The sequence below is a fragment of the Crassostrea angulata genome, chromosome 8 (assembly GCF_025612915.1).
Source record: "Crassostrea angulata isolate pt1a10 chromosome 8, ASM2561291v2, whole genome shotgun sequence".
Classification (NCBI taxonomy): Eukaryota; Metazoa; Mollusca; class Bivalvia; order Ostreida; family Ostreidae; genus Magallana; species Magallana angulata.
In genome coordinates, this window is record NC_069118.1 from 23,297,370 (window position 1) to 23,325,107 (window position 27,738).

Consider the following 27,738-nt stretch of genomic DNA (forward strand, 5'->3'; position numbering starts at 1 on the left):
TCGCTAAAATCGCGAAAAATTATCAACTATGTATATAAATTTTAACATAAAACAGAAGATAACGGTAACCAACAACACTTAGTAGCTCGCTCACTTGCGACAGCTATCCTTTTTTTTAATATCACATGTCCTCAATTGTGGCTACATTTATTTGAATGCGCGGATTTAGGTAGAGGAATCGGGTGGATCCACCCCCCCTCCCTGAAGAAATCCATAAATATTTTTATTTTCTTAAAATATACATAGTCGAAAATATGCCCCCCCCCCCCCCCCCCCCCCCTCAGCGAACATCAGATGCCCCCACGTCCAGAACAAAACATTCTTGATCTGCGCATAAATGGGGATATAAGTTCATGTTTCTAATCAAACAAATATGTTGACATATGTGCATCAAAAACAACTGTGCCTATTAACATAATTTCACCCATCGACATTCTATGTACCATACTAACCTCGGAAGAGAATTTCTGATATCGTATCTTACCTGTTCAAAGTACAGCTGTACAATTTTGTATGTGTACAATGACTATACATGTATACAGACAGGTTGACAGACAACACTATAACTGGTTAAAGACTCTGTCTTAAACTGACAGGACATAATCAAAATGTATGGTAGCAGTTACAAAGGAATTCGAAACTTTGCATACATTTGCCAAGACACATGCTTTTTTAATAAAAGAAAATTAACATCATTTATAATATGAAAATATTCAAAAAACTATTCCGAATCCCAAAACAGTGTTTCGTCATAAGATTTTCTCTAAACAGCTGAACCAAATGTCAGACCAAAGAAAAGATACCCAGTATTCGTCATTGAAGTAACGTACACGAACACACACGGATTTTAAGGCGCCCATTGCCGATCGATTGACTAGAGAAGGGTTGAAGAGTTCTGCCCCTTATTTGGTCGCATATCTATTAAAATTTTATTGATAAGAAAATTTTAAATAAAGCCCCCCCCCCCCCAAATAATAATTTATAGGGTAAGTACCTTTATTTAATATATCAATGTACAGTTAATTTCCAATTCGTATGAAATTCATGTTTTCGTGTTTTTATATATTGTTTATTTGTTAATTAGGTACATCATACAAACCAACTAAAAACCATTCTCAAAAACATTCGTCACTTACAGTCTTCCGTGGATCAGGTTACTTTGATAAAAATGCATTTGTATTATGTATTTATATAATTAATAATTGATAAGACACATACACGCTTAAAGTCTCTATGGATTCTTTTGTTGGTGATATTTAGAATTAACAAACAACCTTTTTACCTTTTTAAATGTTTAAATAATGATACAGGAACAATATAACAATGTTATTAAGCAGCATAAGGATAGATTAAACAGCGATAATCTGATCAAATAATTACGGTCAGACGACACGTTCCTCAATTTTAGATAACTTTTTCCAGGAATTTGTTAATGGTTTACTACTACTTTGACAAGCTTTCTTGCAAAAAATTAGGGTACCTTACCAGGCATTTCTGCAAAATATTAGAGCATGCAATTTCCTATATAATCTTCTTGAAAATACACTTGAATTGCTGATATAAAAATAAATACATCTACAGCACAGCGAAATTCACTAAATTAGAACTATATCTCCGCCGGGTCGGGGCTTTGAACTCACGACCTCTAGAACCTATACGCTTCTGGCAGTGAGCGGCCACGGTTCTAACCACTCGACCATGTACACATATAACCTAATTCAAGTAAATTTTGATCATTTTTAAAGTAATTATAAAATTAATTTTTTTTATTGGAACTCTTTATTACAAGGAGAAACAAAAAAGATTCCCGAGGAACGTGTCGTCTGACCTTAACGCATTATCACTTTTTCTGATCAATATCTTTGGTAAAAATATCCATTCTAGAAAAAAACAATAATCATCAAAACTTTATAACAGTACTCGTTACAAGCAATTATATATACACATATTAGTTTTAAAAAAAAGCAGCACATTGTTTTGGAAAACTTAAACAAATGCTTTTAAGACACGCATGAGTATTACAATACATAAGACTTTAGTAATTAGAAACTATACATGTTAAACTGTAAATGTTTTCTTAAATAACTAAAACAAATATTTCCTTTAATAACTTAAACTTGTATCGAACGAGGATATAAACCTCGGATTGGTTTTGACGGAGTATTTATTGGACGACCTGGAAGATGTCGGCAGCGTGTACGGTCTCTCAAACATAAAGTCCGTGTCCACTTTGTACCCGCCATTTTCCATCCCTGAGCGTTTGACGTCATACTTCAAACGTGAAATACGATGCAGTTTTGGCAAAAATACTATCAATGTCATAAGCGTTGCGCACGTCAGAATGCCAACGCAGACGATCACTTCCGCCCAAAAGCGCGGCAAAACAATTAGGCAGACGACCCATGCCACCCAAATAGGAATGCACAACCACGAATACACCATAATGAATTTGGCCTCGCCCATGTTTTTGGTTTCATTTCGTACAAAAATAGAATATATTGCACAGAGCAAGATAAGAAACATGACAAATACTAAATACTTAACAAATTCTATTCTATCAAATACGCATGCGTACTCCAGTTCATTCACATCATTCAGTCTTGTACGCATAAATCCTAATTGTTGGTCTTCGATGTACCAGAAATGAATTCCCATTGAAATCTGAACACCCGTAATAAATAGCACCGTAAGGAATTGATTTATATTAGACAATTCGCCACCCAGACCAATCAATTTGTATGATCTAAGCGACATGATCTTGACCAACAAAGTTGCAAACGACAGGGAATAGGCGAAGCCTGGGATGAAGAATCTGGTAGAGCAGACGACATTGCTAGGAGTGAAAACAAAGGGTAGAACAGATAAAAACAAAAATATAATGGATACAAGGAGCAGGATACCGAGCCCGACGTAGCGTTTGGCAAGGAGTCCCGCAAAGACTTTCTGTAAAACGAAAATCACAAAACAAAATGCAACGAATGCTCCCCCAATACTGATGATGAGAACAATGATCGTCCACAAGTCTTTGTTTAGCATCGATGATGATTTAAAAAATTTCAACTCCATGTTTCCAAATGGATCTTCCGTACTCTCAAACGTGCTGTTGGTCTCATCCTCTAATCCAATACAGCGACAGTTGCTATAACAACGAGACTCCTGCATATGGAATTTTCGGCCATTTGTATCGTATATGTTGTAAGGATCGAAGTGTAGGATTCCGTCAGAATAATTACCCATCTGGAAAGAAAATAAAAATCCGTATGTACATACGATCATATTTTATACATCACACATGTAATTATAACATATTGCTTAACTCTCTGTATCAGTCATAAACTATATTATACAAATATTGACTGGGGTTGAGGGCAACATTGATTATATTAGCCCCCGAGGGACGAAATATTGCCCGACGCGAAGCGGAGGGCAATATTTTCGTCCCAAGGGGGCTAATATAATCAATGTTGCCCGAAAGCACAGTCATTATTTGTTTTGTTATATGAAGAAACAAACCAAAATTTAAGAAATTAATTGAAAACAGATCGCCGTAATTTTCTCAGCTCAACAAAGAATTCACGAATTCAATTTTGTGCAAAGTTCATTTCCAAAATATCCTCAGCATCAAACGGCGCCGTCACTTGTGATATTCCGCCGACCGTAAGAATTATCAGACAGGTGTTCTACCTGATTTTACTTCACAGTAATTCGCAAATCCTTATATCCGTTATGATAGCAAACCGTTGCATTGCGCGTTCGTTGTTTCTTGCCTTGACTGACTGTCTATTATGACGTCACCTTGTTTTGGAGTCGCGAAGAATTATTTACGTCACCGTTTACGAATCAACAAATCAGAGGCGATTATTTGAAATAGAGGGAATGTTCTCTAGATATTATTCCTAGCCGGTCAATATCTAAAAAATATTGACCGGTCAATATTTTTCGGACGAGCTGATTTTACAATTATTGACTATTCGTCTATATAGAGTTATATAGTGAGAATATACTACTGAATATAACAAATTCATTTTGCAACGGTTTGCTATCATAACGGATATAAGGATTTGCGAATTACTGTGAAGTAAAATCAGGTAGAACACCTGTCTGATAATTCTTACGGTCGGCAGAATATCACAAGTGACCGTTTGATGCTGAGGATATTTTGGAAATGAACTTTGCACAAAATTGAATTCGTGAATTCTTTGTTGAGCTGAGAAAATTACGGCGATCTGTTTTCAATTAATTTCTTAAATTTTGGTTTGTTTCTTCATATAACAAAACAAATGTTGACTGTGTTTTCTGGCAACATTGATTATATTAGCCCCCTTGGGACAAAAATATTGCCCTCCGCTTCGCGTCGGGCAATATTTCGTCCCTCGGGGGCTAATATAATCAATGTTGCCCTCAACCCCAGTCAATATTTGTATAATATTGCTACACTCTGGATAGGTAATAAAACATTTTTCTTGCTATTCCTTTGTTTTTGAAACAGAATGCTGAAACAATTGTATACTCACATTTACTAATGTTCCTCCATTGAAATTCTTCACCACAAACGCCCAAGTTTCCACATTACGCGGTGGAAAATTGATGTGGATGTTCAGATACGTAAATGATATATTGTTGAAATGTTCCTTCTGAAGTTGCACTTTTTCATTCGCAAGTTGTTGACATACTCCGTAATAGTTTGAACAACTTTTCTCAAATCGGTTGTGGAAGGCATGGAGCATAACGTCAACACCAAATACAATGTTAGAAGCCAACTGAAGATCGACGCCTGATGCACAAGGTGGAGAAATGCAACTAGACAGAGCTTTTTCGAACTCAGTTTTCCACGGATTTCGACTGAAGATTGTAGATGGACCCTCGGAAAATGCTTTCACCAAATCGGTGTTGATTTTTCCTGTACGTTCTATAGCGAGAATACGAACATTATTTGGAACGACAATGTCTGAAACATCACTCCATGACGGTCCAATTTCGCCGATGATAAAAGAGTGATCTGTGGGAGATGCAATGAGGGATTTGAAGAAGATCTCGATTTCCTTGATATTTGCGAATATCACAGTCATTGATAAGGTCGGCGACCTCTCAACCTTGTACTGTTCGATTGAAGAAATCTCGTGAACGCAAATGTTGTAATTTCTACTTTGCGAAAGAAATTCGTCCACTACAGAATCGAACACAGAACTGTTAGATCGAGCAATATTAATGTAGGACCATTTCGTTTTATTGAGAATTTCGAAAATAGTTCGTATACCAGCTTTTGAGTAAGTGGAGTAAAATCTAGATGTTATATTATTATTTACAGGCAAGGCTTCATGGTTAATGGCGAAAGACGATTTGTTATATTTTTGTAAAGTGTCTTGAATTTGATTCGAGATGCCCATAGAATCAGTGCTCATATACATAGTCACCAACTGAGGCCCGGCAACCATGTGTTTGTCCTTGTAATTTGCTTGGCACGTTTCAAAGTTCATTAAGGTTTGTGCCGCCATGTTGCCGTCTGAGCACGTATCTAGAACGAGGCTGCCTAAGTTAACTCCAGGCAGAAGATACGGATATCTTTCTTTTGCTGACGCAAGCGCGAACAAGAAAGCATCAACCATTATATCAGCTCGCGCATCTGTATTCAGAGCGTCGCAAAAGGACGACTGGCTTTTATGAACTGGAAACAAACCAGCAATGACTATGTCACCCGACTGATACAGGTTCTCAATTGTCGCGACGCTTGGTGACGAACATCCATGACATTCTGGGCACCAATCGTGGCATTGATGGACGGCAGTATATGACACGAAATCCGGGTTGTAAGTAATGACGTCATTAGCACTGACTGACACTACTCCATACTCGCTTATAGACCCAACCTGTTAATAAAATAAGTGAAGATATGTACTTGTCGTTAACAAAATTTAAATGGGTTGTAAACATTCAAAAAGAGTGATCATTGCAGTGTTTTCTTGTAAAAGAATGCCGCGGGACTTGCACACACAGGTGTTTATCATTTTTTTCTATCATCTAACAGTCCATTAAATAGTTAATAATAAAATTTTAAGAAATCAATTACTCTATATCAAATAGAAGATGTATATACCATACAAACTGTTTGAGTGCAAAACGTTACGAGTCTAACTGATAACATAAAACTTTCTACTAAGCAATGTCATTCTAGTTTACCTTCATCGCTGTTCCAGAAATAGAGTTCCCTTGATAAATGTACACATCTTTCTTTGTCATCAGCTCCCTGTAATAATTCCAACTATCTCCAGTCACTGTCAGAAACTTGGAGAGGTCCACGCGATTTGTCATGTTGTTACACTTTCCCACCTGATTGGGACAACTTGCTCTATAGTACCTATCCAGAAGAGACGTCACAACTTCTACAGCTTTTCGCAAGACAGATATCAATGGTTTTGGCAATGTATCATTTGCGAACGTTGGGTAGGATGAACAAATGTCTGGATAAATCATTTCTTGGTGCATATTTATGCTGCACTTGTATCGGTGTTCATGAAAAGATTTCAAGATAATGTCTGTATAGTTTGAATCTGGTTTCAGATTTTGCACTATAGATACCACATCATCCATGGAAGTGGTTGAACTTGAAATGAAGATGGTGCCCGGATGTGTAATGATATTACGATTCCATGGTAAAGTGATCAGGTTAACTCCACTGAAAGCATTGTTAATAGTGGAGAATAAGGTTTTTAAAAACAAAGTGTCTTTGGCATTTGTTAGCAACAAGAAAGCACCCCCGCTTGATTTTGTTAAACTCTTTTGTAGTTTTATTGCTATATCTGTTGCATTGTTTTCAACAGCTATTTTATTTGGGACACATATATCGTGCCCAGTCTTTTTGAGGTACGTTTCAAAGTCTGTAATCAGAGTCTCTCCAGGTGAAAACACAACGTGAACGTATGTCCATTTCAATGACTTAAGTAATTCAACAGCTGCATGAACGAACTGGGAACTGTCCGGGTCACCAAACGATACCCCTAAAGAAGACACAGTGAACCGCTGTCCCGAAGAAAATGGTTTAGGAGTTAAAATTTCATCATCATCTATGAGTTTAATATCTGCTGTAATATTTTCATTTCTCGTTGGGTCTCCTTGACAGGAGTCAAAAGCAACGCCACCCAGCTTGATATGCTTTAACATGTTTGGAAACTGTCCTGCAAACTTTGAAACTTCATACTTGAAAACTTCTGTCAAAATTACTCCTTCAGTTTTCCAATTGTCACAAGATTTTCCTAGTAAAGACTTCTGGGTAAGTGGGAGCTGAAGTCTAACTATCATATCTCCCTCCACCAGACGGGTTTCAGGTTTTGTTAGAGGTGGGGAAGGTGTTGTACAGTTGCCACATTGGTTCTTCGGACAGGCGTCATGGGGAAGGCTCTTCACTCGACTCCATGTAAGAGTATTTCTAATACTTATTTCATTTCCATAAACCTCTGCAACAGTCTGTAAAAAATGGTACCAAAGATATCTTAACATGTTAAATCAGCTTTCAACTTATTTGAAAAAAAGAGTGCAGAACTAACTGTCTTTCTGAACGCTACATGTACTTACAATATATCCACGGTTAATGTACGACGTCATTTCTCCACCAACATCTTTCATCAGTTGGTACATCCCAGTGAAAGGGGTTATATCCTCAGACAAGCCATCGTGAACCGTTCGAAATGTGTTTCTCCCTAAACAATGAAACAAATCTAAACTCGAGCAGTTGTTCAAATCAAAGTGTTTCAAAAGATTTTGCGCATTTGTCAGAGCAGATATTGCTGCTTCAATGTCCCTCCCCATAAATCGGGATGGAAGAAAAGTTGCCGTTGTTTGTCCATTGCAAGTCCCACCACTTGCATCTTGAATACAGTTTAACTTATTTCTGTAGGATTCAATGAATGTAGAGTTGTCTGACAAATCCTCAATTTTATCTTTCACAAACTTAACCAGATTTGTTGATGTATTCAGGTGTTCCAGGTATAGGAATTTGTCCGTGAAATTTGAAGTTAGGTCTTCCCAATGATCTGACGTTAATAAAACAAAACTGTTTGCAAAAGATGTAGAGGAAATTATATCGTCATAGCTGTCGTCTGCTGACACAAACAATATCACGTGACTTGGTAAATCATCATATTCTTTGTCCTTGTCTTGGATGAAAACAGATGATATGCAAAGAGAATAGGGAGCAGCCATCTTAAGAAATAGATCACGTGATGCTATGGCTGACGGATGCTGTGAGGAAATCAGAGCCAAGTTGTTCCATTTCAACTCCATCACAATCGTCAGAATATCCTAAAAATAGCAATTAAGAATAAATGGAAGATTTTTGTTTTAGTGCCAGAATGCAATTGAAACAGTATTCAACGTGTAATTATTATTATGAATTTAAAACTATATATCTAAGTATCAATTTGGTTTGTCGACTTACCCGAACTCTCCAAGGAGACACAGTGCTTATATCTATTGATCGGTCCCCTTGGGTAGAAACGTAAGCTGTTTGGTTGATGTTGATGTGAAGGATCCCAAAAGGTTCCAGGAACTGAGAGATACGTGATTGCAAGGCAGGTTGTCCGTACGATATCACACCTACATGTAGAAAAACAAATTAGCCGGGGTTAAAAAATTCACTAACATACACTCATTGTACGTACATTTTTATTGTATATGGTTTTTAAACATCTAACAAAAATTGTTGTTTCTGTTAAAGAGTAACTGCTCATAAGAACAATCATATTCTCCATCATAGCGACATAAATTTTTGTATGAAATGATGTTTCCGATTGGACGTAATTTAAGTGGTTTTTCTACACAGTAAATGTGTAGCTTTCGTACTCACTCGATATGTTTGTACTTTGTGAGCTCAGTAGGGACCCTAGGATAACCAGCGTTCTTCTGACGTCACCACAGGTATCGTAAATCACCAACCCTGTGCACAGATGAATTCATTAATAATATAATAAATTTGTCGTTCGACATATTGCACAAAATTGCATTGCATGAATACTAGTAATCAATGGAAAAATCTGGTATACTTCATTGAATAATTTTAAAGTGTACATGTCATGATGCAAGCAAAAATTGCACATACCAAATCAGATCGATTATTCCAATAACAAGGGAACTTTTTTAATTTTTATATTTCTATATTGGACCATATTCAAACGACTAAAATTCCACGATATAATGAGCAGGGTGACTCTAGAGAAAGAGCAAACCGCAACTGCACCAAGGGAAGTGCGTCATTACAAACCTGGAATAGGACTTATCCCTTTTTTGACCATATCCTGGTGGAACCATTCCAGAGCAAAAGTCATTTCTGCTGTTCTTGGCGAGAATTCCATGCACATTTCGTTTTCTGTGAATCTGTGAATGTCCAATAAGCCTACCACCCCGGGGTCGCCACCAGCACTGTACACTGGCGTCACGACTTCCGCTTCCGCCCGTTTCCTTGACAACAGCACCACGCTAAAAATGACGGATAACTGAAGAAACATGGTGAAGTGGATGGTGGTTTCCATCAATGTGTACACTAGGGACAGACACGGCTTCTGGTAGGAATAATGTCACGTCATTGTCGTAATCTCAAGAACTGCGCCTGATGAAAACAAGACACAATTAATGAGAACTGAAATAGACCGGATAACGGCAGCCTTCTAAAATAGATCGAGTAATTAAGATAAAAAAAAATATTAATTTAACTTCAGCCTTAAGCAATCCTTCTTCTATCAGGTTATATAGCAAATCATAGGGTAAACACAAACGACATAGTGAGGATATCCATGACAACGCTTTCGTAAGAAACAACCCGTGTACATATGTGTCAAGTTCCTGGAAATGTAGTGTGAATATACCTGAAGCTTGATGTACATACGTTTCACATGATGTTTTTATTTCTGACGCGATACACGTAACGTTATGAATATACAGATGGGGATTTACATATACATTGAGTTCAAATACATGCGGTCTCAATAAGCTGCGTTAGTCTCACTGTGTACTCATAACTCTATTGTATCTGTGAATTATCTGTGTTATTGGATTCCAATAGGGCATCATGATGTAAAAGGAAGGAGCACTGAAATATTTTTCTTAAAAAAGTTAAGTCGGCGAAGTCTAGGGGAGAAAATTTGCAAATCGTGATACATTAAACATGTATGTAAGCATCTGATGATAAAATACATTTTGATTATATGAATGCACTCAAAAGCATTTATAAAGAAAACAGTCGATGTACATAATTGTAGTAATGTTAACAAAAATTAAGTCTCTATAATGAACAACGTGTAAGTAAACGTATACTTAATAAAATCGGTAACCGCTTATGTATATGTGCTTTAAATACAATGTTTACATCTCTCAGAGTTTCAAAATATCTGTTATTTAAAGACGATTGCTAAAGTGGCCTTGGTACATAATTGTGGGTAACAGGAATTTCGGTAATTATAGGGGTGTTGTCAGTTCATCTCTGACACAGACCAGCAAATTCTTACAAAGGATTTAATAGAGATCTCTATTTCTGCATATGTTAACGACTGATAATAGTGGCGTGTGCGTTGGTCCTTCAGATACACATTTTTTAAAGTATAGATTAAGGGTCGGTCTCTGGTAGAAACCATATGATGACTGAGCATATCTACTATATTGTTGACACAATAATTAATGGTATGGTCCAAAGAAATACCTTGATGATAAGTTCTTTGCCCCCTTTCGAATGAGTGCGGGGTGGAATTTGGGTTCTATCACCTTTCAGACAGGATAAATATATACGGAATTAAAAAAAAAACCAGGTAAACAAATCAGTTATACACCGTTCATCTTCTTCGTTTCGTAAAAACGTAATAATTAAAGAAAATCTCACATGAAAATTATTTAATTCTCCAAAGTCAAATAGACCGTTTTCCTAATTAAGTTTGCATCAAATAAAGCACCTGCTCCGAATTCAATTTTAAAAGTTGATAAAAAGTCGAAAGCAAGTGTTGGTACAAAAATTCTACAGAACAAAGCTAACAATTGCGTACAACTTCAGTGAATTTTAAATCAAAATTTAACTGGAATGAAATAAAATACGATCTGAAATAAAGATCAAAAAGTGCTACGCGGCGTACTACATGTATTACACACAAATTTGAATAAAATTCAAATGAATTCTAAAAGTTGTCAATTTATAGAAAATACCGATGCTCTAAAAAATGCAAAAGTTATTCATGTATGGATGTCAATACCCGACTGACTTTTAAAGTGCTCAGCTGTATGCAAACCGATGGATATTGCTATCTGTGATAGAACTAGGTGGAGAGAGTGGCTAAATTCCAAGGCGTAGAACTGCATTATAGACTACAATATGAAACTGTGTGGGTTGGCCAGAGATGAGTGCAAGAATTCTATCTCTCTAAAACACAACATGTACTGGTATATATACCCCTCGGGTCCCAAACAATAAATATGAGCTGGAGATAGTATACAGAGGGTGTATGTGCAGAGTAGGGTAGGGCGGGGTCATATATACAACTGAGATCACATCGATAAAAGGGACGAGAGAGGTTTCTGTTCAATCATTGCTGTGCCTCCATTCATATTTTATATTTGATACAAAGCATTGTACTGAATGTTTTGTCGTCGTGCTACGTGTATGTGTAATATGCATCATTTACAGGTAGCAGGTATGCTGACATGCATTCCATATACATGTTACACTGACACTGACGTTTATACATATATACAATGTACTAGTGTCACCTGCAACGTTTAGAGTGACAAATCCATCAAACATGCCCCCCCCCCCCATTTTAACCGTTACATCGATAAAAAAAAAAATCTTACCCTTCAGACTTGTCCGCCATTTAATGCCATATCCTCTAGTCTTTTTTATTAATTTTCGTATTCCGTTATTACATTATATACTATACACACACTTTCTCTTTCCACTATAAATAAATTCACGGGTGGTCGATCGGAGCTCGGGTGTGGACGGGTTGACGATATATCACAGCGGTGACCCGTCTGACTGGTTTTCAATGCCCAATGTTTTCTGTAAGCATTAAAAGTCTGTCCTAATCCGGGAACTTCAATCTCCAGAATACACACGGTCGAGGTTGATTTAATTACACGATGAAGTCATTCCGTGAATATATTGGTTGAGAGATCGGTAGTTCCACGAATAAATCGATTATTAAACAGTAAAAAGAGCCGTTTATCTATTTACTCTTTTGATTATTATTACACCGTGTAAACGTATATTAATATTCGATTTCTTTCAGACTGTCACGAGACTAATTTCATTGCAGCGCTAGCTAGATTTGCAACTCTTGAACAATGCTCGCCAAAAACAACACACAACTGTGAAAACCATTATTATCTGTGGGTAATTTCCTCTTTGGATTATTACGATAATACTCAGCCAACAGTTGTCATATAAACGCCTGCTTCGTTTTATCTTCCAATGATGTGGTACTTCAACTCATTGTGCTTCTGCGAGTTCAAAACACAACCACTAAACATTTAAAGCTTCACGACTAACGAAACTCATCTTCATCATCAACACTTGTTGATGTACATATCTTATTTACATATACCCACTATACACAACTCATAGAGTACTTGGCAAGTACATGCAATTTAAACACTTGGTTTTTAGCAATGTACAGAGTCCCCGCTCTATGCCTAATTTAACTTGTAAATGAGTAAATCCCATTGTTGTTCCAGCCTTTTTTCTCTCTCTCAAGTAAATTACACAGAAATTAACTCCATTGGGAACACACTCAATCCAATTTTCCCAAATGTAATGAAAAAAAAAATAGCAGCTTGTCTCTCAAGACTACTGTTTTTAAGCAATTGTTTTTGGTTTTATGTTCCCCCTTCGTACACTTTGGGGGGTTACTGGGGGTGCAATTTTAGTGAAAACCACGAAGAAAAGTTGACAAAAGATGCATTGTCTGTAGGAGATTCAGTTTTATCTAAGGACATGCTGGAGACATTTTTCTCTGCACGGGGATCGTAAATCCCGTGGACCGTGTCACGAACCGCATCCCTGTGTATGTTACACGAGGCTAGCGGTCATTTATTCTGTTTTTGACAGATTTCACTGTTTCCATATCTCCATCCATTACACTTAGTAGTATATATTACCCTCTCAGCGAAATAAATAATTCGCATGCTGGTGACATTTGTTTTTATAACACGCTCATGTACATACATGTACAGTTTACTAAACTCCATAGCTAATGAGGAAATAAGTGTTTTAAAACTGATAATAAATTCCCTTCTCCATTAACTAACCGCCCATGCCGTGAATTTTCTTCTAAGAATTATTACTCCCTTGTCATTAATTGTCATTTTCTCTTCCAACGTTGAAAGGAATAAAGGCATGAAAAGACTTAGTTAACATATAATTTCCAAAATTGTGAATATTTGGTTACTAGTTCATTGCCGGGTTTAAACGTTTAATTAGCATTATCGATGTTTACTGTGTGGATCAATAAAATAACTGACACAAAGACTACACAAGTCTAATGTATGCCACTTTTTAAAAAAATAATAACTAATGAAAGAAAAGAGATCAGAAATTTTGAATAAAAATATCTATTATATAACTTTTGGGGAAAAAAACCAAGCTTTATAAAACTTAACTTTGTATCAAATAATCAACTATATTATATTTACATTCACTGTTTATTTTCTCCTGTAAATAAAGCATTTTTATTGTTTAAATGAAATCAAAGACGAAGTAAACTACATATATAAAGGATCCGTTTTGAACTAAGTTAATTATAAAATTATTTATACCCACACTAAAGAGGTGCATGTAGGACATGTATGATTCTCGTGACCATTGACGTGTTGTTGTTTTTTTTATTTCATAAACCCATTTCTTTATTGATCAAATAATAGTTATATGTATCAATTTTCCGTAGCTTTAATAAGAATTAGTGTCCATGTCCCATGCACGAATAATTTTTCAACTGGTTACCAAGTTTTACTGGTAAACCGATGTCCGCTGGACATGAGATTTAATTTAATGTTCATCATGTTACACTTTTACCACACAAAATCAGACAAGAGTTACAATTTTAAGAAAACGTACTATTTTAGTTGAAATACAAATGTATTATGTCATGTCGTTCTAATATATATCTATTAATCATTCCATTCATACTACATCTTCGGCAATTAATGTAGGAAGTTGTACTTCCAACGAAATATATTTGCACCCCTGACGTACATGTACAAGTCAGTTTTGCCTTTTTGCAACACGTAGACTTGCAATCGTTTTCCACAAAATGGAAGGGGGGGGGGCACAAATACCCCCCCCCCCCCCCCATTTTGACAAACAAAAATAAAATACTAATCCAAAGTCAAAATCCTAAGAAGGAATTATCTACTAGTTAGTCTAACTTTTAATTTATTATTCACAGTATGCCATTCACCTGTTCACTATCATTTCTAAACGTTAACGTATAGCTAATTAACAAATAAGAGGAGGGGCCAGTTTCCTTAAAAATCCATTATCATAAATAAATTAATACTAAGGAGAAAAAGACTATTTACAAAAAAAGATACCCCGTCACCACCCCCACCCCCAAACACACATTATTTGCTTTGCCTTGATCCTTGTATTTACACAGACCTACTTCGACCATATGAAAAACCAAACAATCTGTAGGCAATGTGTGGTGATCTACTGGGGCAGTTCAATGGACCTAGTTTTGATTAAATTGGGAATAAAAAATAAACGTGGAAGAGAGAATATGGAAAATTGCTATCTACTAATGTTTCTTAACTACCGTACATGTAAAGAGGGGTAACTCTTTTTTTTTTTAAAGTGATTCCAAAATGAATCGAAAAACAACACAACTTTCCTTTATAGATGGAATGGTTTTTATTATAAAATATTGATGATGGCAGGTGGAAAATACTTCAATAAAGAAAAAAAATGTATAAAATTTAATTTCTCTTCTAATGGTGTCTTTTTAAATTTATTGTAAATGTCAAAAATTTGTTCCTAGTTTGATGACTGGAGTTGACTTCTGGTGCTGTAGGCAAAATACCACACAAGGACAGCGATAACCACAGCAACAAACTCACTCTGCACAAAAGGACCTTTAGAAACTCCCTGAAAAGAACAAATATTATTAAATTACTTACTTGAAATCAGAGCTACATATAGTTTAAAGAACTAATTCTTTAAATAATCATTTAAAATTTAAAACAAACGGTGAAAATTAAAACATTAGTTGTGATTTTATGTTACAAGTTTTACTACATTCAAAAGAAGTTATCTCTTTATATCCAAGCAAATACATGTGCAATGTACATGTAATGACATTTATTCATAGTAAGTAATGGATAACTAAATGATCAACTTATTTAAATTTTAACAAATATATACATTCATTCTGCATTTGACTTCTTTTTTTTTAAAAAATGTCAGTAAGTTTTTAACTTTGATGATATTGAGATTGTCTTGATAAAAACAGTTGTAATCCTGCATCATGTCATTCTTGTGACACAGATGTAGATGGCAGTTATTTGCTTTAAAGACAACCAATTTCTGTCTGTGAGAAAATAACCTGAATTCTACATATAATTTGTTTCTGCCCAATTTCCCCCCCCCCCCCCATAATATCAAGCACATATTTCACTTTTATTGATAGAAGAATTAAAAAGAGAACAACATATTTTCATTACGATCAATGATCATTAAAATCAGTACATGTAATTAATTTCCTTATGAAAATAAACAAAAAGGATTGATTCATTCTCCCCTTTCCCACAGTTAAACCAAATAATGAGGTTTTCTTTAAGCTCGTGCAAGTGTTGAGATGGTGGTATGAAAATGGTAATAACAGTGGTTCTCTTTCTTAAGGGATTGCTTACTGGGTGGTTAAATGTGATAGAGGTAACTGGTTTGACGGCATCTACAGACTCTCCACTTCTCTGGGCCTTTCTCAGCATGGAGTATCCCTCCTCATCATACAGACGCACCTCATATTTACCAGAGGACAGCTTTTTATGATCATCACTGATGCTAACCTGTATTATAAAAAAATCCAATTCTATCATTCATCATTGTTATGTTATGGTTTTTCCAAAACATCTACCATAAAAACATATACAAAATATTTTCAATACATATAGCAAGTGCTTACAAAATCATTAGTTGATGATTTGTAAAAACATTCATTCCCCTGGGAATAAAATTGTTTACATACTTGTAGATGATTTTAAATAGTTTTATGAAGATTTATTTCTGTTGTATGAGAAAAGGCCCTTAGCATATCAAAAATATTTCAAAAATTATAATTTTGTGGGAGAATTCTTCAAGTTGATAAATACTGAGTTAAATGCAGTTTTATACCAAATTCTTCTGCCTCTGAAAAGAGCATGTATTTTGGGATATTTTTATGTCTTACCTGGTACAAATCAGGTTTGTCAGTCTTGGTGACAGGTAAAGTTCTACCACTGATATCAGCATACAGATTCATATCCTGAAGATAAAGAGGGTACATAAATATAAACATGTAACTTTTAATGCGTGTCATGTCACACTTTTTAAAAATAACCTAAGGTTAACATTTTACAGAAAGCAATTTCTGAAACTTATCATGTACGTGTTGGATTTGAGATATAATGCGGAAGAAATACACTGAAAATTAATTAAAAAAGAGTAAAGAGTTGATTCTGATAACACATATATTTGACAGTGTACTTATCCAAACCAGTAAATAGTTTTTACAAGAAGAGGAAAAAAAAGAGAAACTAATGTGTTATATTCATATGCATGATTATTTACCCACCGTATTTTTATTTCATAAGATAATAAGAAGGCTCTGGGACAAACCATATGTACATACCCTGACTTTATTTTTGCAGGTAAGTGTAAACTGTACAATAAACACAGTTTCTGTGGAGACAATGGCCTCTGTGGTGGTGTAAGTTTCAGCCTTGACCTCTGGTGACAAACAGCTGTCTCCTGTAAAAAAAATGATATGAAATTATTCATTACATGTAAATATTATAAATCCATATGAAATTTTATACATGTATATGTGTACTTTTTATAAATAAATTAATACAGTAAGTATCCAAGGGTTTTGGGTTTTAATTATCCAAGTTTTCAATGTCATCATATTTAAAATTTATATCAAGTTAAATACAACCTAAGCTGAAATTAGATCTAACACACACACAAAAAAAATATACAATGTTGATTTGTAGACGTGTGTGCTACACGTGATTTGAGTAAATAAGCATGTAATTTCATACATTGATTACCTTTGTTATATGATGATATATCTATATTTATGATGAAATTTTCATATTGTTCTTGAATTAATATAAATATGTACTATTCGCATGAGGATTTATACTCAACATATGTTTAATTCATGATTCCATAAACATGATTTTAAAAAGTTTATTCTGAACAACATATATATTAAGCAAGAAATTCACACGAGCTGATCAATATAATATCGAGTAAACACATCAAAATGTAAATGGAGATTAAAACAAAAAAGTAAAACATGCCACAATTAACGAGAGAAACACACGAGAAAATTCGGTTGAGTGCCACGTACATAAAGTTTGTGCACAATCATTTAAATATCTCAGTTCTTAAGCCGAGTAAATATATATAACATTTAAAAATCACAATTACTATAAAACAATGATATAAATTACCTAGCACTACGAGTGGAACGACAAACAGAACCACCAGAGATATCATTTTGCCGGCGAACTCCATCTTCTTCGTTGTGTGCACAAGATACCGGAAGTAGTGAACGTGTCAATAATACAATCTAGTAAGTCGTACACCGACAAACTCTACCTTTGACCCCCCCCCCCCCCCCTCCCGGGAATTTGACAACTTATAAATAATTCGAAGAGTCTACATGGGTATTATTATCATTATCATCGTCATTAACATTATTATAGTTTGACTCAACCGACAAAAGACATCTATTTCCATTCTCACTAAACAAGGAGATCAAGAAATCATTTGACTTTCATGATTGAAACTTAATGCACAAAAAACTAAAAAAAAAAAAAAAACCAAAAAAACTCAACGAATAATTTCACTTAAAATTAGATGTTATTTCGAAAGTTCGATTTAAGAATCACATCACTTAATTAAAATGTCACATAGCATAACGTTGAACGTTATCTTGATCCAGAAAAAATAATACACCCCCCCCCCCCCAACCCCAACCCCACAGTCACACATCTGCAGTTTGTTTTGTTTAGGTGGTGTAATAAATTTAACAATGCATAACAGGGTCACGATATCAATGGTTTTATAAGCGATACAAAAAATAATTGTTTGTTGGCTTTTCAATTCTCAAAATTTGAAATTGAATTTAATTTGTTTTTTTTCCCGAGAAATCAGGGCCTGAATTTTAAAATACTAGTATGTACCCTCAAGGGTTTGTTTTTCTATTGGTTAAAAACTACTGTTCTTTGTACCTATTATTTCAAACAAGTGAGTGCTGTGGCAACGCACTTTGAAAACACTAAGCACTTTGAACAAATTTTCAAAGTGCGTTAAATTTTCGTCACAAGGTCGTGTCATTAATCTTCATGCACGAATCGAGTTAACGACATTTGATTTTTAATGAAAAAATGAAAATAAAATGAAAAAAATAAGTTTAAGGTCTATTTTAAGCAACTATCAGTTTTTAACATTGCGTACGATATCAATACGAGTTTCTTTATTGTGTAATTTAATTAAATACATAAAAAAAATTCCACAACAGTCAATATATTAAATTAAAATATTTCATCCAGTAAAGCATGTATGGCAAGGAAAGAGTTTCAACTTTTCAGTCACAATATGTACATGTACCTATACACAATTTTATTTAACCATAAGTAAGATATCTGATAACCTTCACATCTCCAGTCAAGTGCTCGGCAACACACAAGTTGTCATGATTATCAACACAGAGACCGTAAGGTTTTTTCACGTCTTCGATGTAACATAAGAACTGTCCATTCTGGTCAAGAATGTGGATACAATGGTTGCGATTGTCTGCCGTCAGGATCTGACTCTGGCCGTTTATTGTGATGCCATGGGGTTTAAAGGGATTTTTCTTAGCTCCTGAGGGATGACCAGTGTATCTCCATCTGAGTTTCCCGTCCTGATTAACCACCACTACTGCACCAACCCCATAGTCAGCTACACAGATGTCATGGTTTCTGTTCTCGGTGATGTATTTAATAAGATTATTCCCCGAGTACAGAGGTTTACCTCCATCATCAAATTGAATTGTTTGTTTCTCCATACTTCCGAAATATCTGACAACTTTAGATTGAGTTTTGTCATTGTTATACAAACTAACCAGAAAATCACCAGTAGAAGTGGCACGCATATTGATAGGTTTCCATCCCTGTAATTTAATTATCTCTTCTTTCTTTCCATCCCTAATTTTATTCAAAGTCTTTACACTGAAATCACAATACAACAGATCTCCATCTCTTGTGACTGCTATATCACTTGGCATTTTTCCTGATTTTGTTGTAATGGTCTTCATGCATTTGCCAACAGTACTGAAGCATTTTATATCCCCAGTTTGTGCACTTGTCCAGATTTCTTCTTCATTGTAAAAAGAAATACTGCGGAGTAATTCATACCCTGTGTTAAACGTGTTGATGATCTCAGGTATATCTAAAAGCTCTCTGTTTGAAACCTCTGGTGATTTTATTTTGTAGCCGTTTTCATCTGTTGTTGAAACAAAAGGTTTCAGGAATCCAAGCATTTCGTAAAACTGCTCTCCGTTAATTGGCTTGGGAGAAAATGAAGGCAGTGTGACGTGAACTTTGGCAGGAAGTTTCCTGAATTCTTTAATTCTGGGTCTGTATTCTACGATTATAGACACATCATTGGATTCTTCAAGTTCCCTTAGAGCAGATAAGTTTCCTTTAATCAAGGCTTCAGTCTGTTTGATTTCATTTAAATGTTTCTCTAATATGTCGCGGTGTTTCTCTTTAATCTCACTAATTTCATTCTTCATCTTGGTGACCACTCTATCAACTTCTGTGTGCCATTTCTCTCCTTCGTCTGACACAATTGTTGTAATTTTCTCATATTCCCCGTCCAACCTAGCAATCTGGTCTATTAAATCATTCCTTATTTCTTCATATGTGGGGGCAATTACTCTTTCTATTTCTTCAGTATCTTTTTCTATACCCTCTTTCTTTGTCTTGCAGATGTCTTCAAGGATTATGAAATCGCTATCTTTATGTTCATGTGACACAGAGCATATAACACAAAGAAACATGTTACATGACTTGCACTGCAATTTACACGTTTCTTTGGAATGCGTGTTACATGTAGGAAACATGAGGGTCGATTTTCTTTGCTTGAAGGGGACTATTTTATGTTTGTCATACTCATCTGAGATGTGTTCGCCTATACAGGGCTTGCAGAGACTGACATGGCAAAAGTCACAGTAGCTCTGTACTATGTTCTCTTTACAGTGGTCACATCGGACAACGTCTTGGGCGCTGCGACGTGGATCCATCTAAGTCAGAAAATAGGCGTGGTTAGTGATAACTAGTATTCAAAGTAATACTTTCCTTTTAAAGGACTGTTGTCATTTTCTGATTTTAATGTTTTATGCTGTTTAATCAAAAAATAATGCATGTCTTTTGATTTAATTTTAAAATGACATTAATGTATATAAAACAGTGTTTACCTTATTTATGAATCAAAATGGCGGATACTTTTCAATTATTTGGAATAAATAAACATAGATATCCAGCAAATCCTATAACCCAGTCAATCTTTCTGTTTGCACAAAATATCTATAAACACCATGCAAGTGACTTTGATGAATAAGATGATGCGTTCGATAACGTTTACCTCAATTTTGGTTGTCATTGAATGACCAAAGTCAACATTCAGGTATTGACCTGATTACTTGGAAAACCCATGTCTTGTTAATCTACTTTCGTTTTAATAGATTTATTTGTAGAATGTGATTTGTAAAAATCGATGTAGGGTGGCATAGTTCTGCCCCTCTGCCCATTGAGTTATTTTTTCTACCAAATATGTCGGTATGCAAGATAAATATGTTGACATGCAAGATAGTAATATCAACATGCACCAAACTTATGTTTACTTGCAAGAAAACTGCAATCAGGTAAAACCAATAAAAATCTCAACACAAAGAATATCAAATTGCGATCAGAATAAGAATAAAATTCTCAACACAAAGAATATCAAATACCACTCACATGTAACTTCAAACATGCTAAATGTGACTTATGTATGTCAACATGCGACTTATCCTTGATGAAATGCAACTTAGTTATGTTGAAATGCGAGATTATTATGTTAACATGCAACTTATTTATGTCAACATGCAAATTATTTATGTAGACTAAGTTGCACCTTAACTTTAATTAATTGCATGTCAACATAAATAAGTAGCAAGTCAACAAAATCAGTTGCATGTCAATACCAGTTTATATATCTCGTAAGACAACTTGAACAAGTAGCACTTAACGTGCATTAAGTCGTTTTTGTTGTTGAGAATTTTAAAAAAAATGTTCTGATTGCAATTTTCTTGCAAGTTATTATAGTTATATTGCATGTTAAAATAACTACATGTATCCTGCATTTTAACATACTTACTAGTACTTCGCATGTCAACATATTTGATAAAAATATCTTGCAAATAACGGGCAGAAATATGCCACTATATTGTTGGTATCCATGCATACGTAAAGATAAGATATATTCATCTACAAACGTAAACTAACAGTATGAGATCCAGATTTTAAAAGATATGTTATACAATAAAATATTTATTTAAAAATATAGTTTTAGTTCATGGGGGCATTACAATTTCTTTTAACAAAGGCATATATGTCTTCCGTACATATATATCTGAAAAACAGTTGCCATAGACAGTTGCCTTACAGTTGCCTTAAAACAGGACTTTAAAGATGAACAAAATAGCCACTTACATGTCATTATGATTGATAATGCCAAATTAAAAGACAAAAATATGTTAAATGAAAACAGAAATTTAGAAGTCAATCGAGGATGAAAAATCTGATTTGAATGATTTTTAGCCTTTTACTTGATTAAAGGAGGAGAACGGTTACCGTCGTATATACTTGTGTAGGTATGTCATATATCTTATTTCATTTGGTTGGACGTACAAAAGAGCAAGTTCTAAATGTAAGCACCAAACTTGTGTCAGTAGACGAAATAAAGGAACGATTATCAAAATATGCACACAAGCAAAAACTCTGTTTTATTGTTGCCTGTATATGCTTTTTCAAAGCTTTATTTATGTATTGAACTATTTCTTGTACAAATTGTGAATTTCGTTACAATCCTTTAGTCATAAGAACATGCATGTAACAGTGCTTTAACACATTCTGTATTTCCCTAGCCTTAGTGTTCTACATACTTCATTTAGACACTCTTTAATTTGGATGTATTTAAAACTAGCAGTTCACACCACAGATATGTAAATGTAATTTGTTATGCAAATTGATAAACGTGCTATAAAATGCTACATATTTATTTGTTTAAAACACTATCATATATCAAAATGTTTTGATAAATTTCAATAGGAAAATTTCGGCAGTCACGTGTTTTAGATGTACAATCGGATGTAATCAAATTGAAAGTTGTATATATCTTTGTGACGGTGCCTACTTACGAGCGCTGTTCAATTTTAATACATGCAATGAAACAACAGAGCTTTTTTCTGATTTGGGCGATGTCTTTTTTGCTTCAATTGCAGGCAACAGACAATAGACGCCATGCTTGTGGCAGTCTCATGTTATATCTTTAAGATATTTGACGATTTTCACAGTTCCAGTGAGGTAGTTGGCAACATAAATTTGGTCAAGTTTATCAACACACAATCCATGAGGACTTTTTATGTTTTTGATGAAGTGCAAAAACAGTCCATCTTTGTCAAGGATGTGAATGCACTGGTTGTTGGAATCTGCTGTTAGAATGCGACTCTGACTGTCTGTTGCAATGCCACTAGGTAAAAAATGATTTGTATTAGACTCCAGTGCATAACCGCTGTAAATAAATCGGGGTTTTCCGTTCAAATCAACCACGACTACTGTACTAGCCCCACAATCAGCTACACAGATGTCATGGTTTTTGTTCTCCGCTATGTGCTTAGTTGCACTATTCCCAGAGTAAAGAGGTTTACCTTTGTCATCGAATTGAATTGTTTGCTTCTCTATATATCCTGAAAATCGAACAATTTTAGATTGAGTTGTGTCATTGCTACACATAGCTACCAAAAAATCATCTGACAAGGTCACACACAGATTGATTGGTGTCCATCCACATAATCTTATTATTTCTTCTATTTTACCATCCTTTATTTGATTTAAAGTTTTCATTTTAAAGTCACAATACACCAAATCTCCACCACTTGTGACAGCTATATCACTTGGCCATTCTCCTGACTTTGTTGTAATGGTCTTCTTGCATTTGCTATTAGGATTAAAGCATATAATATTATTAACTTTACCACTTGTCCAGATATTTTCTTCACTGTTAAGAGAAATACTACGGATATGCCTATACCCTGTTTTAACTATGCTGACAGTTTCAGGTATGTCTAAAAACTCTCGGAAGGAAACCTCTGGTGATTTCATTTTGTAACCGTTTTCATGTGATGTTAAGACGAAAGGTTTCAGGGATCCAATCATTTCATGAAAATGCTCTCCGTTGATTGGCTTCGAACAAAATGTTGGCATCTTGACATGTACTTTAGGAGGAAGTTTTCTGAATTCATTGAGTCTTGTTCTGTAATTCACGGTTTTCGATACCTCATTTGATTCCTCAATATTATTTAAAGTTACTAGGTTTTCCTCAATCAAGGATTTGATCTGTTTGATTTCATTTAAATGCTTCTCCAATATGGCGCGGTGATTCTTTTTAATCTCATTTATTTCATTCTTCATTTTGTTAATGACCTTATCAACTTCTGTGTGCCATATCTCTCCTTGTTCTGACATACATTTTGTGATTTTCTCATATTCTCTATCTACACTTGCAATCTGGTAAATCAACTCGTTCTTTATTTCTTCATATGTCGGAGCAATAACCTTTTCTATTTCTTCAGTGTCCTTTTCTATACACTCTTTCTTAGTCTTGTTAATGTCTTCAAGCACTATGAATAGTGACCTTTATGTTCGTCGGATGCAATACATCAAACACAAAGTAACACATTGCATGATTTGCATTTCAAATGACTCGTTTTATTGGAATGTAATTTGCATGTTGGAAATATCAAGCTTGATTTCCGTTCCTGAAAAGGGACTACTTTATGTTTGTCATAATCATTTGAGATATGGTCTCCTATACATAGTTTACATAGGTTGGTATGACAAAAGTCACAGTAGTTCTGTACTATGTTATTCTTACACAGGCCGCATCGTACTGTGTTCTGGAGAGTGAAGCCGGGATCCATCTTATTCTGAAAGAAGCGTGATTATATTACTGTTCAAGTATTAATTAAAGGAACATTTAACATGCAACATTAAACTTTTTTCTTGGTTATCGTTTTAAACTAGTTAATCATAGCATCTGATCGGAAACATATGTTTACTATAAATATTTTTTTAGTTTAAGTTTACCTTGTCATTCAAAATGGCGGACACTTTTTATCCTGTTGGAACAAATTAAATTCAATTTCAACTTAATATACAATCAGTCTTTTTTCATAGAATATCAAAGAGGAAAATACAAAGATCCACCATTAAAGAAGAGCACTTATCGGTTCATTTATCAAATTTGATCCCACTTTAGGTTATTAATTTTATTAATGCACACTATTCACACATGAACAAGATTCTCCGAATATCTAATATTCCAAGAAATCCAGCTTTCGGTTTGATTATGTATTAACCATAGCCGCAAAATCTAGTTGACTCCCCGTTCAAACTAGAAAAAAAAACAAGCGTGTAGGTGTCCTTCCTTAAATACCTTATATAGAGAGCTGGCGGTGTCTACTGACATTTAATAGTTAAGTACAGCTATTTGTAATAACCAGGCAGGGGGTGATTCATGACCAACTCAGATTTCTATGAAATTTTAATATGAAGTTTTATGGACCACCAGAACATCATTGGAGATTATGACTTTTTTGTTCAACCTTTGTTGCCATGGTAACGTGGCACTACCTGAACAGCAAACACCAAACACATACTATTTTGAATTAATCTCTTACTTTCGGCAATTAAAAAAAAAAATTAAACAAAACTATACAAATTTTATTTTTGTTTCTGTAAATATGGCCCAATATATTCACTGTTAATCATAATAACAATATTATTCTACCTTTCCAACAAATGGTAAAAATAAGTTAAAAACATGTTGTTTTTTAAGAAATCGTCATTAAGGTTTTTCCTCAGAATCAAACATTTTCAAGGGCATAATACGTAAAAATGCCACATGTGCCAAAATTTTGAGCACAGAGGATAAAAAGTACACATCCCTTACAAAACACTTTTAAGATAAAATTCATGGGTTTTTAAATACATAATGTGTTACCATGGCGATGAAACTACATGAAAATTCAAATTTTACATATACACTACCTATCATCATATTTTGGAAAGATGTTGTGGAAAAATAACACTTGTCAAAGAAATCTTAATACCTAAAATAGAAAGTACACACCTTGAACATTTAAAACTTTAGATAAAACCGATGGGTTTTTAAAAAGCATTTGGTAACCATGTCAATAAAATTTCCCAAAATATCGTTTTCATCAAAAAACCAAAAATTGTTACATTTTGTGGACATACTGCTAATAATAAATACAAGTTTAAAAAGACATAGAGCATATAAGATAGAAAGTACACATCCTAAAAATGACAAAATACAGATAAAACTGGTGACTTATTAACTATCAAACTGTTACTATGGCAACGAAATATCCAAAAAATTGCCTTAAAAAATACAACTTAAATTTTTACATTTTGGGAGCATATTTCAGTTAGCCGCACAAGTTTAAAAAATTTTGAGCATATACATGTAGCAAGGAAAATACATATCTTAAACTTGAATTAAAGCATTTGGAATCTTAGTATTACTCTTTTACCTTAGCAACAAAAAATATCATCACAATCTGTATTTGAGTAAAATAAAATTTTGTCAAATATTTAAAAGATCAAACTGAGATATTAAACGAAACATTCATTAATTTCAAATATACAGAATTGAGAATGCCAATCCTCAGAATTCAAAATTTAGATAAATTGTAAATTTCTGTTACCATGGCAGCATAATGACTACAGAAAGAGTTGAAGCAGAAATGACTTTTCACGTGTATATCTATATATAAATCAATTAAAGTCCTGTGCTAATATGTTTCAACAAGGAATATTTCAAAATCACAAAGAGTCTATTAACTAGTAATTATGACTGTGAGCAAATTAAAGTTTAGCTTTTTTTCATTTTAATTCTTTAAAATTGATAAAAATTAATACAAAAAAATAACCCACATGTATATTTCCTTTCTTTTGAAATCTACTTTTTAGATATCTATGCATTATCACAACTGTTATTGCCATGACAACCACAGAAGCTGAAAGAATACATATAAAAATACACCTAGGTTTTGCCACATATCATTTATGATTCCATGCATGTTAGATGTACATACAGACATTATCTAAACAAACCAACAATCATTGAAAGACAGCACCAATATTTCTACATGTACAAGTTTAAACAATCATATTGGACTGTCAAGTTCTAAGGTCATGGCATCTCTAATGCTGTCTCTTTCTTCTTCCTCATATATTGACTGCAGTATTTCTCGCAGATGGTCATCTTCTTCTGGTTCATCCTTGATATCCTTGGCTTTTGCATTCAGAGAAAGTCTTGAAAAAAAGGAGTTAATCTGAGAAGGCTGCAGCCATTCATCGGGATTGAAAAACTTCTCTCCAGTGCTGTTTCGCAAAGATTTCATACGTTGAGATACTTCAACAGGAATTGCTTTCCTACCTGATTCTTCGCCCTCTTGAAAAACTCTATGGAGAAAATCTTTCACTTTGGAAGAGAAGCGTGCAAATTTCCTTGTTTTTTTCAGTGCCCATCCTTGTTGAAGCTTCTCTACTGATGAATTCTTTACAAGGGTATGGTGATCTTTGCCTATTTGCACCAGCTGTTTAGAAATGAACAAATTGGAATTACACAACTCGGACCAATGATGTCGTAGAGCATCATAAGTTGATGTTTTCTCTTGAACATGTCTATCCAGAAGAATATGCTCTTGAAGTATTTGGTATGAGGAAAACTGCTGATTACAGCCTAATTCAGAACAGTGGAAAATACTGGTTGGTGTAACTGAACAGTTTTTTATGTGAGAGATCACACCATAGTTTTTTGATGGTTCTTCAAAGTCAGACAGTATGATGAGTCCTGTGTCAAGCTGCTCACTTTTCAAGACATCTTCTCTTTTTATCTTGATACCAATACCAATACTAAAACTGTGCCAGGCAATGATATCATCTCCTTCAAAGGCAAGATTATTAATGTTGGTGATTCCCTTGATGCAATGACTAGTCATTGTCTGGTTTTTCCTGTCAACTTCCACAACTGCACATTGACATCCTGCTACACCACTTCCATCCATTATTGCCTTCTTCATGTCAAATGGTGTTGTTACATTTTCTCCAGATGAAACAAACATCCTTAATTTGGATCGCATATGGGCAATTTTGGCATCGCAATAACTT

General features: G+C 34.5%; 5 protein-coding genes across 6 annotated transcripts; all 5 read right to left on the reverse strand.

Moving 5' to 3' along the window:
* Window positions 1-978: 978 nt before the first annotated feature.
* Window positions 979-12,337, reverse strand: LOC128159680 (uncharacterized). 2 transcript variants are annotated; one of them, XM_052822854.1, is made up of 9 exons: window positions 11,824-12,337; window positions 10,685-10,746; window positions 9,254-9,598; window positions 8,840-8,929; window positions 8,432-8,589; window positions 7,570-8,295; window positions 6,178-7,461; window positions 4,515-5,867; window positions 979-3,237 (listed from the first exon to the last, which is right to left on the reverse strand). In XM_052822854.1, exons 3-9 carry the CDS (start codon window positions 9,519-9,521, stop codon window positions 2,104-2,106), a joined length of 5,013 nt encoding a protein of 1,670 aa, XP_052678814.1. In that variant the 5' UTR covers window positions 9,522-9,598; window positions 10,685-10,746; window positions 11,824-12,337; the 3' UTR covers window positions 979-2,103. The 2 variants fall into 2 exon arrangements, with proteins under 2 accessions (XP_052678814.1, XP_052678815.1); XM_052822855.1 differs by lacking the exon at window positions 10,685-10,746.
* A 2,517-nt stretch (window positions 12,338-14,854) lies between these two features.
* LOC128159948 (translocon-associated protein subunit delta-like) lies at window positions 14,855-17,812 on the reverse strand. The gene is made up of 5 exons (XM_052823185.1): window positions 17,683-17,812; window positions 16,854-16,972; window positions 16,413-16,487; window positions 15,877-16,032; window positions 14,855-15,112 (listed from the first exon to the last, which is right to left on the reverse strand). Exons 1-5 carry the CDS (start codon window positions 17,744-17,746, stop codon window positions 15,002-15,004), a joined length of 525 nt encoding a protein of 174 aa, XP_052679145.1. The 5' UTR covers window positions 17,747-17,812; the 3' UTR covers window positions 14,855-15,001.
* Window positions 17,813-18,760: 948 nt separating this feature from the next.
* LOC128160081 (uncharacterized) lies at window positions 18,761-21,023 on the reverse strand. The gene is made up of 2 exons (XM_052823345.1): window positions 20,697-21,023; window positions 18,761-20,522 (listed from the first exon to the last, which is right to left on the reverse strand). Exon 2 carries the CDS (start codon window positions 20,520-20,522, stop codon window positions 18,861-18,863), a length of 1,662 nt encoding a protein of 553 aa, XP_052679305.1. The 5' UTR covers window positions 20,697-21,023; the 3' UTR covers window positions 18,761-18,860.
* Window positions 21,024-21,969: 946 nt separating this feature from the next.
* Window positions 21,970-24,939, reverse strand: LOC128159913 (uncharacterized). Its single transcript, XM_052823137.1, has 2 exons — window positions 24,628-24,939; window positions 21,970-24,467 (listed from the first exon to the last, which is right to left on the reverse strand). Exon 2 carries the CDS (start codon window positions 24,004-24,006, stop codon window positions 22,798-22,800), a length of 1,209 nt encoding a protein of 402 aa, XP_052679097.1. The 5' UTR covers window positions 24,007-24,467; window positions 24,628-24,939; the 3' UTR covers window positions 21,970-22,797.
* Window positions 24,940-25,242: 303 nt separating this feature from the next.
* LOC128160377 (uncharacterized) lies at window positions 25,243-27,710 on the reverse strand. Its single transcript, XM_052823687.1, has one exon. It carries the CDS (start codon window positions 27,708-27,710, stop codon window positions 26,733-26,735), a length of 978 nt encoding a protein of 325 aa, XP_052679647.1. The 3' UTR covers window positions 25,243-26,732.
* Window positions 27,711-27,738: the final 28 nt, after the last annotated feature.

Excerpts from the sequence above, each read along its gene's own strand:
- LOC128160081 (XM_052823345.1), bottom strand. The coding sequence starts at position 20,522 with ATGGATCCACGTCGCAGCGCCCAAGACGTTGTCCGATGTGACCACTGT.
- LOC128160377 (XM_052823687.1), bottom strand. The coding sequence starts at position 27,710 with ATGCGATCCAAATTAAGGATGTTTGTTTCATCTGGAGAAAATGTAACA.
- LOC128159913 (XM_052823137.1), bottom strand. The coding sequence starts at position 24,006 with ATGTCAGAACAAGGAGAGATATGGCACACAGAAGTTGATAAGGTCATT.
- LOC128159680 (XM_052822855.1), bottom strand. The coding sequence starts at position 9,521 with ATGGAAACCACCATCCACTTCACCATGTTTCTTCAGTTATCCGTCATT. Across the intron at positions 8,296-8,431 it reads TGTCTCCTTGGAGAGTTCGG|GATATTCTGACGATTGTGAT; the intron begins GTAAGTCGACAA and ends TGCTATTTTTAG. Across the intron at positions 3,238-4,514 it reads ATGGAGGAACATTAGTAAAT|ATGGGTAATTATTCTGACGG; the intron begins GTGAGTATACAA and ends TTTTCTTTCCAG.
- LOC128159948 (XM_052823185.1), bottom strand. The coding sequence starts at position 17,746 with ATGGAGTTCGCCGGCAAAATGATATCTCTGGTGGTTCTGTTTGTCGTT. Across the intron at positions 16,973-17,682 it reads CGTTCCACTCGTAGTGCTAG|GAGACAGCTGTTTGTCACCA; the intron begins GTAATTTATATC and ends TTTTTTTTACAG. Across the intron at positions 16,488-16,853 it reads CCTGCAAAAATAAAGTCAGG|GATATGAATCTGTATGCTGA; the intron begins GTATGTACATAT and ends CTTTATCTTCAG.